The sequence below is a fragment of the Pyxicephalus adspersus genome, chromosome 3 (genome assembly GCF_032062135.1).
Source record: "Pyxicephalus adspersus chromosome 3, UCB_Pads_2.0, whole genome shotgun sequence".
Classification (NCBI taxonomy): domain Eukaryota; kingdom Metazoa; phylum Chordata; class Amphibia; order Anura; family Pyxicephalidae; genus Pyxicephalus; species Pyxicephalus adspersus.
The window spans coordinates 89,952,117-89,968,299 of record NC_092860.1 but is presented as its reverse complement, the minus strand read 5'-3'; the positions used below and the strand labels follow the sequence as shown (position 1 = coordinate 89,968,299).

Sequence of the window (16,183 nt, the reverse complement as noted above, 5' to 3'; positions counted from 1 at the left end):
GTTTACTTCTAATAATAAAAGTTTTCCCCTTGTCCTTTGTCCAGTATCCCACATAAAATAAAATATTTATATTAAGAGTGGATACAGTTTTTATGTTAATTAGAAGTTCCCCAACAGACTTTTTATATTATGCAAGGTCTCCATTGCCTTTTACTATTTGTGCATCTTCCGGCCCTCTGTAAACCTCTGCAAATTAAAAGAAGGCAATTCAGTACTTGCATCAAGTGTTTTGCCTCTATTTGTGTGCTCTTGCAGCTGCTACTGGCATTAACTGTTGCTGTTTAACTATCAATTAATCAGTATTTTCAAGTTCTTCGCTGAGTCTGTTTTTTTCAAAATTAGTTACATTTTAAAATATTGTAAATATTTACTTATTGTGTTGATTATAACTAAAATAAATTGTACTTAAATGCCCTTTCTTTTATAATCAGATGCGTATGAAATGTATTATACACTAAAATGTATTTGACATTTACCCACTCTTGTTGCCACTGTGTAAAGATCTGATAGCAAAACTAACATTGTGGGAAATAAAGAATACAAGAAGGAGTGGAGCAGTGAATGAATATTTTATTTTATATATGTGATGCAAAATCTAAAAATTTGGGAGAAAAAAAAATCAAAGTTACAAAAATTGTACAAAGGATAGGAAAAAGAGAAAACCCCAAGGTGCCAATTAGTGTATAGGCTGGCTAGGGGTTTCCTCTGCAGAATAGGAAAAGACCATAAGCAGACAAAGTAAACTAACAATACAATGTTTATCAAAGTATGTTTGCTAAGTGCTAAATAACTTACGCTTCTTTTTTTGTTAGCTGTAGCAGGCACCAGGGAAACCCACTTAACAAGGCTTATCAGCCAGCAGAAGCAGAATCCAGTTCTACGGGGTGTTGTAATGCTGCCCTTAGTGGTCATGCCACCCTAGGCCATTGCCTACGTGGTCTTGTGGGAAATCTGACCCTGCCTATTAATTTAAAGTTGATCTCTAAGAATCCTCTAATAAATTTCCCAAAGCTAAAGAAAAAAAATCCTCCAATAAATTCTTTTACAGCAAAATAAAGCTACGTACACACGGCAGATTTTTATCGCCCGATAATCGGCATCGGCCAAATATCGGGCGAAAATCTGCCGTGTTTACAGTCGGTGTCGTCCATCGTCCGAACGACCGACCTGCCGGATCCACGGACGATGGACGACGACCGATCCTAATGAAAGGGAAGGGGGAGAGCGCGCAGCAGGGTGCCGCTCCGTCGCTCTCCCCCTCCCCTCTCCATAGAGCATGAATGGTGCTGTATGTACAGCACCGTTCATGCATCGTGCAGTCCCTTGTCGTTGGAAAGGATCGTGAAAGATCCTTTCCAACGACAAAAATTGCAAGTGTGTACGCAGCTTAAGTGTAATGGCAATGGTAAGGGGTTGTTGCTGGGTGGTATTACAAAATAACTGCTGGCTATTTCTATCCAGACAACACCATGGAATTTTCTGTTATTATCATATGGTATTTTACCAACATATATACTCCTGCGTTTTTTACATAACTTGTATATACATACATATGTACATATATCCTTTAGGATACAATTATTCTGACAGTTGCTATTTTGATCTGGTGCAAAGACTGAGGTAGCTGGATGTTGGATAAATCCGTAAACATTTCTCCTAAATCTGAATCTTCAAAAAGCAGAAAAGTAGCATTGCTGTTAGACCTATAGTTGTATCACAGTTTATTAGAAGTGAGTGCTTGAGGATTTATGTACGTATTTTTGCTACTTATGCAGTTAAGTAGTAAGTTTCCATCACTCAGCAACTGTTCATGAAATTGAAGTCCATTGTATGGGCAGATGCACATATAACTAAGCTCTTACAACTATAGTAACAGAACAGTTGCCAGCTGCTATTAATACTACTTCACTTTACCAATTATCATTGTTTTTTTATTTGGTAAGGGATAGTAGGTGGAAATAAATGGTGCCACACATCATTTCCCTTTCCTCTCCGTCTGAAAGGTGGCATTCTTGAGAAATGCTATTGGTAGTGTCAGTGTGCAATATTATCTGCATACTTAGAGCTATGCTAATGATAGAAAGCAGAGCTATAAGCTGTAAAGCAGATAGAAATGCAGGTTACCAGTTATACCCATGTGCGAATAGACACACAATGATCACCCCTTCTAATCCAAATCATAAACACCATCAGAATCAGTGACAATGCTCTCTCTTAGTTTGCGTCCTACCTATCTGACCATTCCTTTTAAGTTTCTTTAAATGGTAATTCCAGTTGGTGTCCTGCAAGAGTCGGTTCTTGGACCCGTTCTTTTTTCTCTGTACACCTCCCCTCTTAGTAGTCTCATTTCCTCCTTTGGTTTACAGTACCATCTGTATGCTGATGACACTCAAATCTACCTGTTCACCCCTGACCTGTCTCCTTCAGTCCTGGACAAAGTTTTGCGCTGCCTGTCAGCCTGGATAAGACAGAACTCATCTTCCCCCTAAAATTCCAAATTTCCCACAGACATATTTCTGATGGTTAACAACACTGTCATTTATCCATCCCCTCAGGCACGTTGTCTTGGCGTCACCTTCAACTCTGCCGTCTCAGAAGTGTCACTTTCACCTGTGCAACATCTACAAAATCCACCCCTACCTGTCCCGAGACCACCAATTTTCTTGTACACGTCTTCCTCTCTGGTATTCCACTAACCCTACTCTACAATCTATGATAAATGCTGCAGCCAGACTCATCCATCCTTCATACCACTTCTCCGCTGCCACATCTCTTTGTAGTTCTCCTCATTGGCTTCCATTTCACCTTAGAATTAAATTCAAGCTTCTGTGTTTTGCCTTCAAATCGCTCCACAGTTCTTGTCCCATATACCTTTCTGACCTAGTAAAAAAAATACTCTCCTAGCCGCTCTCTTCTCTCCTTCATTGACCTACTAATGACTTCCTTACTCATAACCTCATCACATGCATGGCTCCAAGACTTTTCGAGGGCTGCCCCAACTCTCTGAAAAGGTCTTCCTCGTCTTATTCATCTTGATCCTTCCTTCTGCTCATTTAAAAGAGCAATCAAAACCCATTTTTCAAACTTGCCTACCTGTCTTCTTCTGTCTCCTAAAACTCTCACTACTTCCTACCATTCCATATCCCCCCTCCTATTGTGTGAAACTTCACCCACCTCCTAGATTGTAAGCTCTTCAGGATAGGTTCTCCTCCTCCTCCTGTGTCATTTGCAACCCCTATTTAATGTACAGTGCTGTGTAATATGTTGGCACTTTATAAATCCTGTTTGTTATTAATAATAATAATAATAATAATAATAATAATAATATTAATAATGCGGACATGACAATGCAAAAAAATGAACCATAAAAAAGTCCAAAGAAAGTGTTAAAAAAAGTCATACTCTCAAGGTGCAGAAAGAAATCACCACAGCAGAAGTTAGGAACGCATTTACATAGGGGTACTTAATGTGAATGTAAATACATCAGAAAACCACAATGCCTTCATAGTTTTCCAAGCACTTGTAAAATTGGAGAACAAAAATAAGTTAGTCTGGATATAACTGGAGTAGTCTGGATGAATCCACGTGATAAAAATCTAGCAAACCTTTGGCTTGGGTTTTCACGTGAGGCTCAAGGATAATGACACCAAATTTATGATGTGAGGCATGAAGAGAATGAGAAATGAAGTTTAAACACAGATCTTGTTTGCATATCTGTTTGTATTTTTGGTATGGGGGTACGTAACAGGTATAGGGTAACAGAATCTATCAACTTTAAATGATTACAAATATTGGCAGTATACATTTAACAAACACATTATCAACTAGAATTGGCACAGACATGGGACTTACCTAATGCTTGTTGGTTAATTTCATGAAGACTGAATTTCTGAGATGAAATCTTGTTCTGCAATGATTTTGCCAGCACCTTATCAAGGTCATCCAATGTGTACACATCAAATGCCTAAAATGTAGGTTGGTAAAAACAAAACTATCAGTTTTTTAGACTATGATTAGCCCTTGCCAAATATAAAGGAAAATATGGCAAATATTGAAAATATTGAAAATTCAGTGGAAAAATGATTCATTTTATGGGTATTGTCCTGTAATCTATGATATAATGGACATAACTACAAGAACAGATGATATTTATTATTTTTTGCAAATTGCAGCAAAATTACTATGGATTTAATATAAATAACCATAAAAAGGTACCTTGGAAAAGTGAATGATGATAATGAGCAAAGGATCATACCACAAAACATTTGCTAAACAATAGGCTTTTTACAATGTTAAATATTTATATATATATATATATATATATATATATATATATCACAATATAAATACAAAATACTATATATCACAATATATATATTGTGATAAGGTGATTTTCACACTGATATTCCTCACTTTCAAAAAATTCAAATACTTAAATAACATGCTAATATTCTGTTCTTTTAATTAATCATGCTGATGGATACTTTAAAGGCAAAACAAAATTTTAAACAAAGTTTTGTTGGACATTGTACAAGGATAAATGAATAATAGAACAAATTCTTGTAAAATTGTTGCTGACTGTAAAATGAAAAAAGTGTATAAGTGTCAATTGAGACAATTGATTAGATTGCTTTTGTTTTATTTACTGTATGTCATCTCTTTTGGTGAATTCTTTTTATTTTACTTTCTCTCATTTTCTACACTGTCAAAACGTTGATAGATTTACAATCTGTACATTTTTATCAACTGTGTTTTGCAGAATTTTTCAGCAAATAGGATGAGCAGCAAAAAACATGGAGTAAAAAAAAAAACAACCCACACCATCCAAATGGAATTACTGTTACTAAAACCAGACCAGAAAAAGATTTTCATTATGTGATATAGGTATTGCATTTTGCACAAATGTTTTGCTTCCTGCTCCATTCTATTGATTAACTTTGATAATGTTTGATAAGAGGCCTTGTTGAGAACATTGATTTCAACAGAGCTATGTCTAAAGCTGGGTACACACGTGCAATAATTGTCGTTGGAAAGGATCTTTCACTAAGGACTGCACAATGCATGAACGAGTGCTGCACATACAGCATCGTTCTGCTGTTGTTAGCACTTCAGGTCCTGCCGGCGCCGCTGCTCCTAATTGCAGGCACGGGCGCCGGGTCCTATCGCGAGCAATCTCAAGGTTTTACCCTGTGTAACTCCCAGTGCTAAGGTGTTTTCTCAGTTTGCTTTACTGTGTACCGGACCTTGTTTCTTACCCTTGGACTTTGCCTGTTTGCCGCCTGACCCTGACTTCGGATTACGTTTTTGGACCTTTGCCTGATTGCCGCCTGACCCTGACCTCGGATCTTGTTTCTGGACTTTGTGTTTATCTCTAGTCTTGGAGAGCTTTGAAATACCTGTAAACCTGTTACCTGTTACCTGTAAAAGCCTCCCTTGTTAGGATATACAAAAACTCTGTGACTGCTGCTGGACACCACCATCTGGCATATGATGTCTGCAGCCCCAGCAGACTTACAGCTGTCTCTCAAATGACATTCCAAAGCAAAGAGGTCCACCTCCACTCGTTGAAGGCTTTATACAGGGCAATGACCAGAAATGTTTTCTGGCAATATAGGACTGGAATTTTACACCCTTGCTGTATATTATTTCCCTGAACCCTGTCAACCTTCCTCCTACAGGTACATAAAATTTTATGTAGTGTGGCGTGGAAGACCTTGGCCAGCATGACAGTATTAGACACTCCCAGAAAAGAAGATGGCAGAGAAAAGCAAGGAGGAGGGGCTCTGTTAAGGAACTGACCAGTCAATTTTTTAAAAATGTAAAGGCATAATGCAAATAAATATAGATAATTTATGCAATGGGAAAACACTATGGGTAAGCAATAAATGACTGGATTTTGCAGTATTTTTGTTTGCAAAAAAGTTGCTCAGTGTCTATCCAAGGCAAGGCATGGGTGACTCGATTATGACATCTGTATCAACAATTGTGCACCTTTGCTCCTATAACTATTAGACTTCACAAATGCACAGTGACTGAATTTCAAGATCAGATGCAATATTTTCAACAATTGTTTCTATGAAGTTGTAGCTGAATCTATACACAATTTGGTATATATCAAAAATTACTAGTCTGTTTGGGGTTTATTACAATTTAGTGGTTCATTTGAGCCAGGTTTTGGTATGTTTAGCCAAGAAACAATCTGCCACCATCATCATCTGATGTATTTTCCTTGAAATGTACTTGATTAGAAAAAAAAATTTCCTAAATATAAAAACTATCAGGGCAGTATATGAGTATGTATTTTTGTCATTTAAACAACACATCATCTCAGGTTTAAATTAGTTTGCATTGACACTATTAAGATGTTTATTTCATACTTCAGAGCTGCTTAACTATTTAAACTGTGTTGTGGTTATTACATTTGACAAAAATGACTAAAGCTGAAAAGTAAGCTAAGCATGTGTGTGTTATGAACCTGATATTGTTCACCAACTAAACCTTACATGCTTTATATATTATTTGTCTCAGGCTACAAAAACTGATCAGGTAACATGTAGAAAATACAGTTTTTTAAATGGTACCTAATCTATAAATGTAAGATACTCTACTAACCTAACTTAATTTTTTTTTTCTAATTGATTGAAACTATAACTTTTTTATTGTTTCAGAGGTTAAGTGTAACCCCTTGGAAATATACACACCAGTCACTTTATTAGGTATATCTGTTCAACTGCTTGGTAATTCATATATGTAAACAACCAAACACATTTCAGTAACTAAATGCATAAGGCATGTTGACATTGGGCCTAATTTTCTTAAACTCTCCAAGAGCAGAGAAGATAGACTATCATGAGTGACCGTGGGTGATCCAGCTAACCTGGAATGGACTTTGTCCAGGATATAAAGCATTTGGCAGATACTCACAAACAATTTTCTAAGAAACCCATTCCAGGTTTGCTGGGTCACCCATGATCACCCATGATAGTCTATCTTTTCCAGCCTTGAAGAGTTTTATTACTCAGGCACATTATCAAGAAAACTTCTTGAAGCTCAAAGTGAGCGCAAGAATGGGGAGGAAAAGTGACTTTGAAAGTGGCATGGTTGTTGGTGTCTGACAAGCTGATCTGAGAACTTCAGAATCTGCTGATGTGCTGGGATTTCCATACACAATCATCTCTAGGGTTTAGAGAGAATGGTCCAAATAAGGAAAAGTATCAACTAGATTGGATTTTTCTGGTTGATGCCAGATGATTGAGGAGAATGGGCAGAATGGTTGAAGTTGATAGAAAGGTAAGATTTATTCAAATAACCACTGGTTACCACCAAGATATGTAGAAAAGCATCTCTGAATACACAACTCGTTGAACCTTGAAGCAGATGGGCTACAGCAGCAGGAGACCACACTGGATGCTAATCCTGTCACTTAAAAACAGGCACATGAGGCTACAACGTCCCTGGTCTAAAAAGAATCAATATGTGCCGAGACATGTGGATAGTGGGCTTGGTGTCAACAACATGGAAGCTTGTAACCATCATGCCTTGTATAAATGGTTCGGGCTGCTGCTGCTGGTGTAATGATGCGTGAGGGAAAACTTAAAGACACATTTTGGGCCCCTTGGTACCAAATGGGCATTGATTAAATGATTTAACCTAGCTCAGTGTTGTTTTTGACCATGCCCATCTCTTTTATGACCACATTATACTCATCTTCTGTTGGCTATTTCCTACAGGATAATGCTCCATGTAAAAAAAAAACTCAGAAAGTAATGAAGTGCTGAACATAACAAGTTTACTGTACTAAAATGGCCTTCACAGTCACCAGATCTCACTTAAAATGAGCAGCTTTGGCGAGGAACTAGGAGGTTTGCATAATTGATAACAAATCTGCAACAACTGGGACACTATAGTGTCAAATTGTATCTCTTGTGTAGAACAGTTAGTGACTAATTAGTTCATTAATTATGTCAGCAGCAGACTTTTATTTTGTTTCTTTATTGATATCATTGTAGCACCAAAAGGAGTTACCAACATTTATGACAAATTTGACTTTAACCCAAATCCAGCTGACTTTCATCCAAACACTACTAGGTTTGTGAAAATTCAAGACATTGTTGATACAATTATTGTATTTCCCCTAGTCTGTAATTTCTTTATTTTGCTGTTCTGTATCTGTAATTTACAAGGTCATTGACCTAAAAACACTAAAAAAATACACAACTTTTTTTTGTCATGTAATGATTAAACACAATAAAAGAGGGGAATGAATTTTGCTGTCCAGCTCAGGAAATCAATGTTATGTGCAGTCAAGTGAATGACTTTTGATACAGCTAGAAAAACAAGAGCTGTATTTGCTCCCCAACTTCATCTGACACCTTTTCAATTGGCAAAGACATATGCATTATTTGATTATACTGCCATGAGCAAGCTCAGCTCTTGCATGATTGACAGCGTACTCAGTGACCTTTTACTCTAGCAAAGAACTATTTCGGTAGAATCACAATAACGTTTTTACTTTTCACATGTCAGTTTCTTAATTCTAAAAAGTTTAGTCATCACACTGGGAAGTTTCTTCATTTTCAGTATATGCGTTTCCTTTTATCTATATATTACATCAAGGAGCCTTACAAAATATTCTATTTCAGTTACATATATTTCTCAGCTTTTGTGCATCATGATGGTCCTGATTGTCTATTTGGAATTAAATGAAATGTATCTATATTTTTTTTTTTACTTACATCACTTACATGCCTGTCTCACAAATCAGGGAAATTAAAATGCATTTGTTATAGTATACTTAGGTTTGTCCAATCTTTGAAAAATCACACATTTATATTTTGTTAGATTCCTAAATTGTGTAAATGCTTTTAGAATAGTGATTTTTACATGCAAATATTATCTGTATGTGTGTTCACAGAAAAAAAGTTTATATAAATTTAAGAGATACTGTGATGTACTGTATCAGCCCAAGGTAATAAGAACGTGAAAAATATCTTACAGTACAATGTTTTGAAATCTAACACATACGCCACTGACACATTTTATATATATAAAGTATCAGCTAAATATTTTTGGAAGGAATCATGGAAAACTAGTGGCTTTTTCTTTGCTGTAAAGCAATGCACAAAACATTTGGGTAACAACTATTTAGCATTCAGTGAATGTCTTGAGTGGATCTGATGAGCAGGTACTGGTGAAGGAGTGTGAACAAGTTACCATCACCAATGGTCATCCCATGGATGAGGAGGATCTCCTTGGAACCAGAGGAGATGGGAGGTAGATAGGTTCCAAGGACACAGCAATGACAAAATCCAAGTCTGTGCCATAATTGGCAAGTATGCTATAAAAACTTGCTATTTTTGATAGAAGCTCAACTCCCATCAATAGGCCTGATTTATATTAATGCTCTCCAAGATTGGTGGATACACTTTTTACAGTGAACCTGGGTGATCCAACAAACCTGTAATGGATTCTTAAAAATCATTTGCTATTTGTTAGCAAATGTTTTCAATCCAGTACCAGAACCATGATAGGTTTGCTGGATCACCCAGCTTTCTTGGTGTAAGTATATCCTCTCCAACCTTGGAGAGCTTTAATAAATCAGGCCCAATGAGAATAGTTCCATTTTAAAGCTGCCTCAGATGTTTACTACAGGTTGGTTTGAAATAATATTTCCATCAGGGTCTTTGTTTTAACACATTTTTGAAATAAAATTGTTGATAAAAAAGAAAGTATGCTATCCACATGATCGCTAACAACCATAACAATAGCAGTAGTTTGAAACCGTAATAAGGGAGATGAGAAGCTGTAAATGTCCTGGATTCCTCTTTTTTGGAAGAAGTATATATTGTGACTGTTCTGGAGTGCACCGGACATTCCTTATTAGCTGCTGAAGCCTGGGACCATCCTCTGTAAACATGTTAGTTTTTAAGTAAATCATACCTGATGAATTGTTTTGCTGCAAGTGGAAGTAATAATTCCTCTGAATGAGAAGCTGTTGTACCTTTTAAGCAGTTGTGTAGAAAAGGAGAAGTGTCATTTCATTTTTATTGCTTATTGATGTCCTGTTTACAGTAAGACTAAGAATGTTTTACAGTAGATCTTAAACTTGTTCCCTTGCTGTTATGTAAACCACACACACAAATATGTTTGCACAAAATAGCCATATCTATATTTGTCATTGTAAAAAAGGGAAGTTTCCTGGGAAGAGATGTAATAATAACTTACAGTACACGCTATAGGTAGAGAAGCTATACAGGCTAAGGACACAATAACAAGTCAGCACAACTATGTAGTTTTTCAGCCAGAGTTCTGTGCAACCATAGGGTTCCACCAAAGGTTTTTAGGGGTTCCTTGAGTAATGAGCAATTTGTGCCTCTCCAATGAGAAATTTATGACTCCTTTTTGGCCATCTGTTAATGTTATTCTTCCCACTGGCCACCAATATAAGTGACATTCTACAGACCACCCACCACACTAACAAATGGTGAGCTGTGGATATAGTAACTATATCAGAGGTTCCCTGTACTTCATGTTCTTGTAAGTAGATAAAAATAGTGCAAGGGACCACTCACCAATTTTGTACTGGAAAACTGCACAACAGACCACAAAACCTGTGGTAAAGTATCAGCCTCCTGTGTCTGTGATGGTATTATTGAATTTAGAACATAGTACTTGTCAATTGAGGAAGTGATATCAGACAGGAGAGGGCATACCACTGGTGCCAAAATTAGTCCTTTGAAAGGAAAGAAACCATCATTGTAGCCTTGCAGAGTCCCTACATTTAACCCCCAAGCTATAAACAAGGCTTTGACTTTTCCCCCAGATAAATTCTGTCCTTATTCCTACTCCATCCAAGATGAAAAACAAAAAAAGCAAAATTAAAAAAGGGAATAAAAAATATCTTTATAATCTAATCATATGTACTTACATATTTAGTACTGTTTGTTTTGTTCTTAAGGTATAATATCAACTTTGGCATTTTACAATTAATTTGCAATGGGTAAGCTCTGTTATATTTTTATGTACCTGACAAATAAATGTTATTGGATCGACCACTTTCGAAAGTAGAAGCTTAAGTTCTTGAATTGCAGAGTAATACTCAATCGTTGTTGTTGCGGTGATGTTTTCCTCACTGTAAACATTTACAATTACAGGGCCAGGAGGTAGGTCTTAAAAACAAATAACAAAAAATTAAGAAACAGGGAAAATACAAAAAAAAGGCATAAATATTAAGATACATGTACAAATACACATTTTACGCTGAATCAGCATTAACTACCCACATGGACTTCAACACGATCTCTGCTGCTACTAGTCTGAACTGCCTTTTGCACAATCCATCTCGGACTGATTCATCATTTCCCACATCTGGAATTCATCTAGCTGAAAAGCTTCACTACAACCCTTACCACAGCTGCCACTTACATGGACTTCAGTTTGCCACATTGTTTAATCTACTCCTGTAGTTGACAATTATCTGTTACAGTGTATCATTCACTCTGTACTCTCTTTCCTGGCTCTATCCCCCCCAGTCTGTTAACTCCCTATTTCCTTGCCCCTTCAGTATCCTGCTTTCTCTGTCTGTGCTCCAGTACCTTTTTTTCTCTACTGCTACTTGCTGGTGACATCTCACCCAAACCTGGTACCCCCACAGCTGCTCTTTTCCCTCCCCTTTCACCAAGATATGCCCTCCTTGTTCCCATTGTACCAGTTTCACAATTTTTGGATAACTTTGCTTCTTGGCTCCCAAACATTCTTTCCTATGACCTTTCCACTCTGGTCCTTAGTGACTTTAGTGTTGCAGTGGATAAGCCCAACCATCCTTCCTCAGCCAAACTGCTCTCCATAACCTCCTCCTTTGGACTCACACAGAACATAAATGGCCCACACATATCGCCGGACACACATTAGACCTGGTATTTTCCAAACTCTGCAACCTCACCCACCTTGGCCAACTTGCCATTTCCCCTTTCTGATCACAACCCAATCACCTTCAATCAATGTAATTCTTGCCCGTCTTTGCCACATCCCATTCCTGGTCAATGGCAGAGAGATATCCATAACCTTGACCACAACCTATTCTCAAACTGCCTTACATCTCTAACCCCCAATCTCAGATAAATCTGCCACTCAGTTCAACCACACTCCTTCTTTGGCTCTGGATAAAGTTGCCCCTACCACCTTCTGCTACCCCTGTACTGCTAACCCCTGACCCTGGCACAAAAATCACACCAGACATCTACAAAAGACTGTTCATGCAGCTGAGCGCAAATTGGGGAAATATGGCCTCTGTGTTGACTTCATGGATTACAAAGCCAAACTACAATACTTTAACACTGAACTCACTATTGCCAAACAAAATTATTTCTCCGCTCTCATTTCCTCCCAAACTTCCAACCCCCAACAACTACCTTCTTTGCCCAAAGACTTAGCTATCTACTTCAGAGATAAAATTTAAAAAAAATCAGACATAATGTCTCTCTCACCATGCACTTCAACGATATCCACCCCTTTCAACCTGTAAATCATCGCTAACCTCTCTCAGCCCTGTTACTCTGGATAAAGTCTTCAATTTTCTCTCATCATCTCCATCTACTACCTGTCCACTTGACCCATTTCCCTCAGATCTACTCTGAGCCCATTCCTCCACCCTGACCCCCGCACTAACCCAACTATTCAACCTCTCCCTTTCTACTGGTATCTACCTCTCCGCTTTCAAACATGCCATTATTCTCCCTAGACTGAAGAAAACCTTGCAAGACCCCTCCTTACCTACTCGCTACCATCCTATCTCCGTTTTCCCATATGTTTCCAAACTTCTTGAGCGCCTTGTCTACAAAAGACTCACCGATTACCTGAGCATCAACTCTCTCCTTGACCCTCTCCAGTCTGGCTTTCGAGCTGCCCATTTTACCAAAACAGCCCTTACTAAAGTGGCCAATGACCTCATCAGAGCTAAGTAACAAGGCAACTTGTCCCTCCTCCTTCTCCTAGATCTTTCCTCAGTTTTTGGCACTGTTGATCACCTCTTTCTAATCCAAATCATGCGCTCCATAGGTATCACTGGCAGTGCTCTCTTGGTTTTCTTCCTACCTGTCTGACCACCCTATTTAATGGTTAGTCCTTCTCTCCTACTCTTCTCCCTGTTGGTGTCCCCTAAGGGTCAGTCCTTGGACTGGTTCTTTTTTCTCTGTACACCTCCTCTATCAGTAGTCTCATATCCTCCTTTGGTTTACAGTACCATCTGTATGCTGATGACACTCAAATCTATCTGTCCACCCCTGACTTGTCTCCTGAATACAGTTTCATGCTGCCTGTCGCCCATCTCATCGTGATCCACCCCTACCTGTCCCCAGAGACCACCAAACTTCTTGTACATGCTCCTATTTCTCGTCCGGACTAGTGTAACACCCTCCTCTCTGGTATTCCGCTAGCCCCACTCTCTCCTCTACAATCTAATATGAATGCTGCAGCCAGACCTATCCATCCCTCCCACCCCTCCTCTTCTGCTGCATGTCTTTCCAGTTCTGTTTGTTGGTTTTCCATTTCACCTTAGAATCAAATTTAAGCTCCTGTGCTTTGCCTTCAAATCCCTACACAGTTCTTTTTCAACTTGCCTTTCTGACCTGGTAGAAAAATACTCCCTCAGCCACTCTCTTCCTTCCTCCAATGACCTAGTAATGACTTCCTCATTCATAACCTCATCTCACGCACAGCTCCAAGGCTTTTCTAGAGCTGCCCTGACTCTCTGGAATGGCATTTCGGCTTGCTTCTACTTTCTGCTCATTTAAAAGATAACTTAAAACCTATTTTTTTCGAACTTGCCTACCCGTCTTCTTCTGTCTTCTAAAACCCTCACCACTTCCACCACTACATATCTCTCCTCCTATTGTGTTACTCCCCCCACCTCCTAGATTTGAAGCTCTTCGAGGCAGGGTCCTCTCCTTCTCCTGTGTCACTGTATCAGTCTGTTCTTTGCAACCCCTTAATTTAATGTACAGCGGTGTGTAATATGTTGGCGATATATAAATCCTGTTTAATAATAACAATAGGAAAAGTTTAATAGACACCTGTATTAGAAAATGTGGGTTACTTTATTTTTTGTATCAGTATTTTAAAATACTATGTATACTTATAATATTATAATAATAATATTAGCACCTATTATAGCATCTATTTATAAACAGGTGTTTTGCAAGCCCATTCTGTGTTTTCATCTCATTGATCATACATTCTGCTCAAACTGAATTGCATAAAATCAATAACCTTGTCATTTTTAAATATACCGTATTTTCCGGTGTATAAGGCGACTGGGCGTATAAGACGACCCCCCACTCTAACCAATCATTTGGGGGTTGTGTTATATGCCAAGTATTGTACTGTTCCTTCTGCCTGTCAGATCTCACTATTGTGAGAGAACTGAGAGGCAGAAAGAACTGTACACTACTAGTTCTTAGTAATGAATGGGCACGTTCCTTTAATGAATAGGCGTGTTCCAGTGAAGAGCCAATCCAGGCTCACCCAGACCAGAGAGGGGACTCACGGGGACACCGGACACTGCAGGTAAGTACTGGTACCCGGCGTACAAGACGACCCCTGACTTTGTCATAGATTTTTCGGGGTTAAAAAGTCGTCTTGTACGCCGGAAAATACGGTATATATAAATTATGACAAAGTTTTCTGCTCCATTAGACATGTGAAAATATTTTTAGTATTGCCATAATAATGATTATTGCTAAAATTATTTGTATTTATTTTTCATAACAATGAAGTTAGCTACTAAACAAAGTACCTATTTATATTGTCAATATACCACTCTGCAACAAACTATCCAAACTGCAACATAAGCAAAATTAATCTACCCAAAAGTATAAATCTGGTGAAAAAGATCTAAAAATGATGAACTGTGAGCAATGAACTCGGATTAGTTGACATGTTTTCTGAATTATTCACATATTGTTTTGCTAGAGATGAAAAACCTTTTGCTGCACTGCAAAATACAGCGTATGTAAGCAGATTTCAGCAGTGGGTAAGCCATTTCAAGCTTTACCAATATCTGCCATAGCACATTAATTTAAATTATACTGATACTTGAAAATTATTATAAGTAAAGAAAAACTGTACTGATTTTTTAGGCAAGTTTGTTTACTTTTTTTTGCAAATGTTTACTTTTTTATTGTTTTTTCACTTTGTGGTTTTGATCCTTTTTTATGTAATGCTACAATTACAAATCAAACATGTTTAAATAATGTACACCAGAGGTCCCAAACCTTTCGGAGCTCGTTTACCACTAAATCTACAAACTGCGGACCGTGCATGCGTGGGGAGCCATATGTCACTCAAATGAGTGACGTCATGATGCCAGAAGCCACCCACTCTACCAACGCAGGTGTCCAGAGACAGAACCCGCCCACCGCCCTGAGCCTGCAAAGCATAAGGGAGACATGGTCCGCGGCTCTGGCAGGTGCGTCCCCCCAAGCGAGGTCCTTCTTCTGATCACCCTGGGGGATGCACCGGCTAGAACCGTGGACCACCGCTGGTCTCTGTGGTCTTGTGGCCCAGCTGTCAGATGGACTAGGGATTGTGGACCCCTGATGTACACACATATTTTTTTTTAATCACGATTGTTAGTAGGTTGTTATTCACGCACAGATATATAAGGCCATTAGAGGTCCTTTCTTCACAAAAAGGAAATGTTATATTTTTCCTCTTAGAAGACCTTGTATTATACGTGTATTGTGTTTTATTTTTCCAAATAATTTGTATTTTATATGTATAATTGTATGTGTATAATGTGTAATGTGTATAATTTTGTATAGTATAGTTTTGTAATTTAGTTGTATATATAGACAAAATTTAATAAAATTAAATAATCAAAAAAAAAAAGAAAACTTTTATTATATCAAGTGGCAATATTTGTTAAAAAAATAGAGATTTGCTAGTACAGTAGTCCCCCTCTATATCGTGGTTCATACATCGCGATCCCGGTATATCAAACCCATGGTGGTGTTTTGGAAAGAGTGTGTGTGGGGATGCTGAGAATCAATGGAGGAACAAGTCTGGCTAATCGGAATACGATTGCATGAGTGGCCAGCAGCCAATCACATGCAGTTGGCGAAAGGGAAGCAGAATTCTCCAGCATCCCAGTTCTACACATTTCGCTGTAGTGTACTGAGTGCTTTAG

General features: G+C 38.1%; 1 protein-coding gene across 3 annotated transcripts in view; it reads right to left on the bottom strand.

The window, feature by feature from the left end:
- The window catches only part of BANK1 (B cell scaffold protein with ankyrin repeats 1), a 154,898-nt gene that overhangs the window by 115,485 nt on the left and 23,230 nt on the right, over positions 1 to 16,183 (bottom strand). For all 3 annotated transcript variants that reach the window (XM_072405629.1, XM_072405630.1, XM_072405631.1), the window contains 2 exons: positions 11,026 to 11,168; positions 3,853 to 3,964 (listed from right to left, as the gene is read on the bottom strand). In XM_072405629.1, coding sequence (XP_072261730.1) covers positions 3,853 to 3,964; positions 11,026 to 11,168 — 255 coding nt within the window. The remainder of the gene's footprint in view (positions 1 to 3,852; positions 3,965 to 11,025; positions 11,169 to 16,183) is intronic.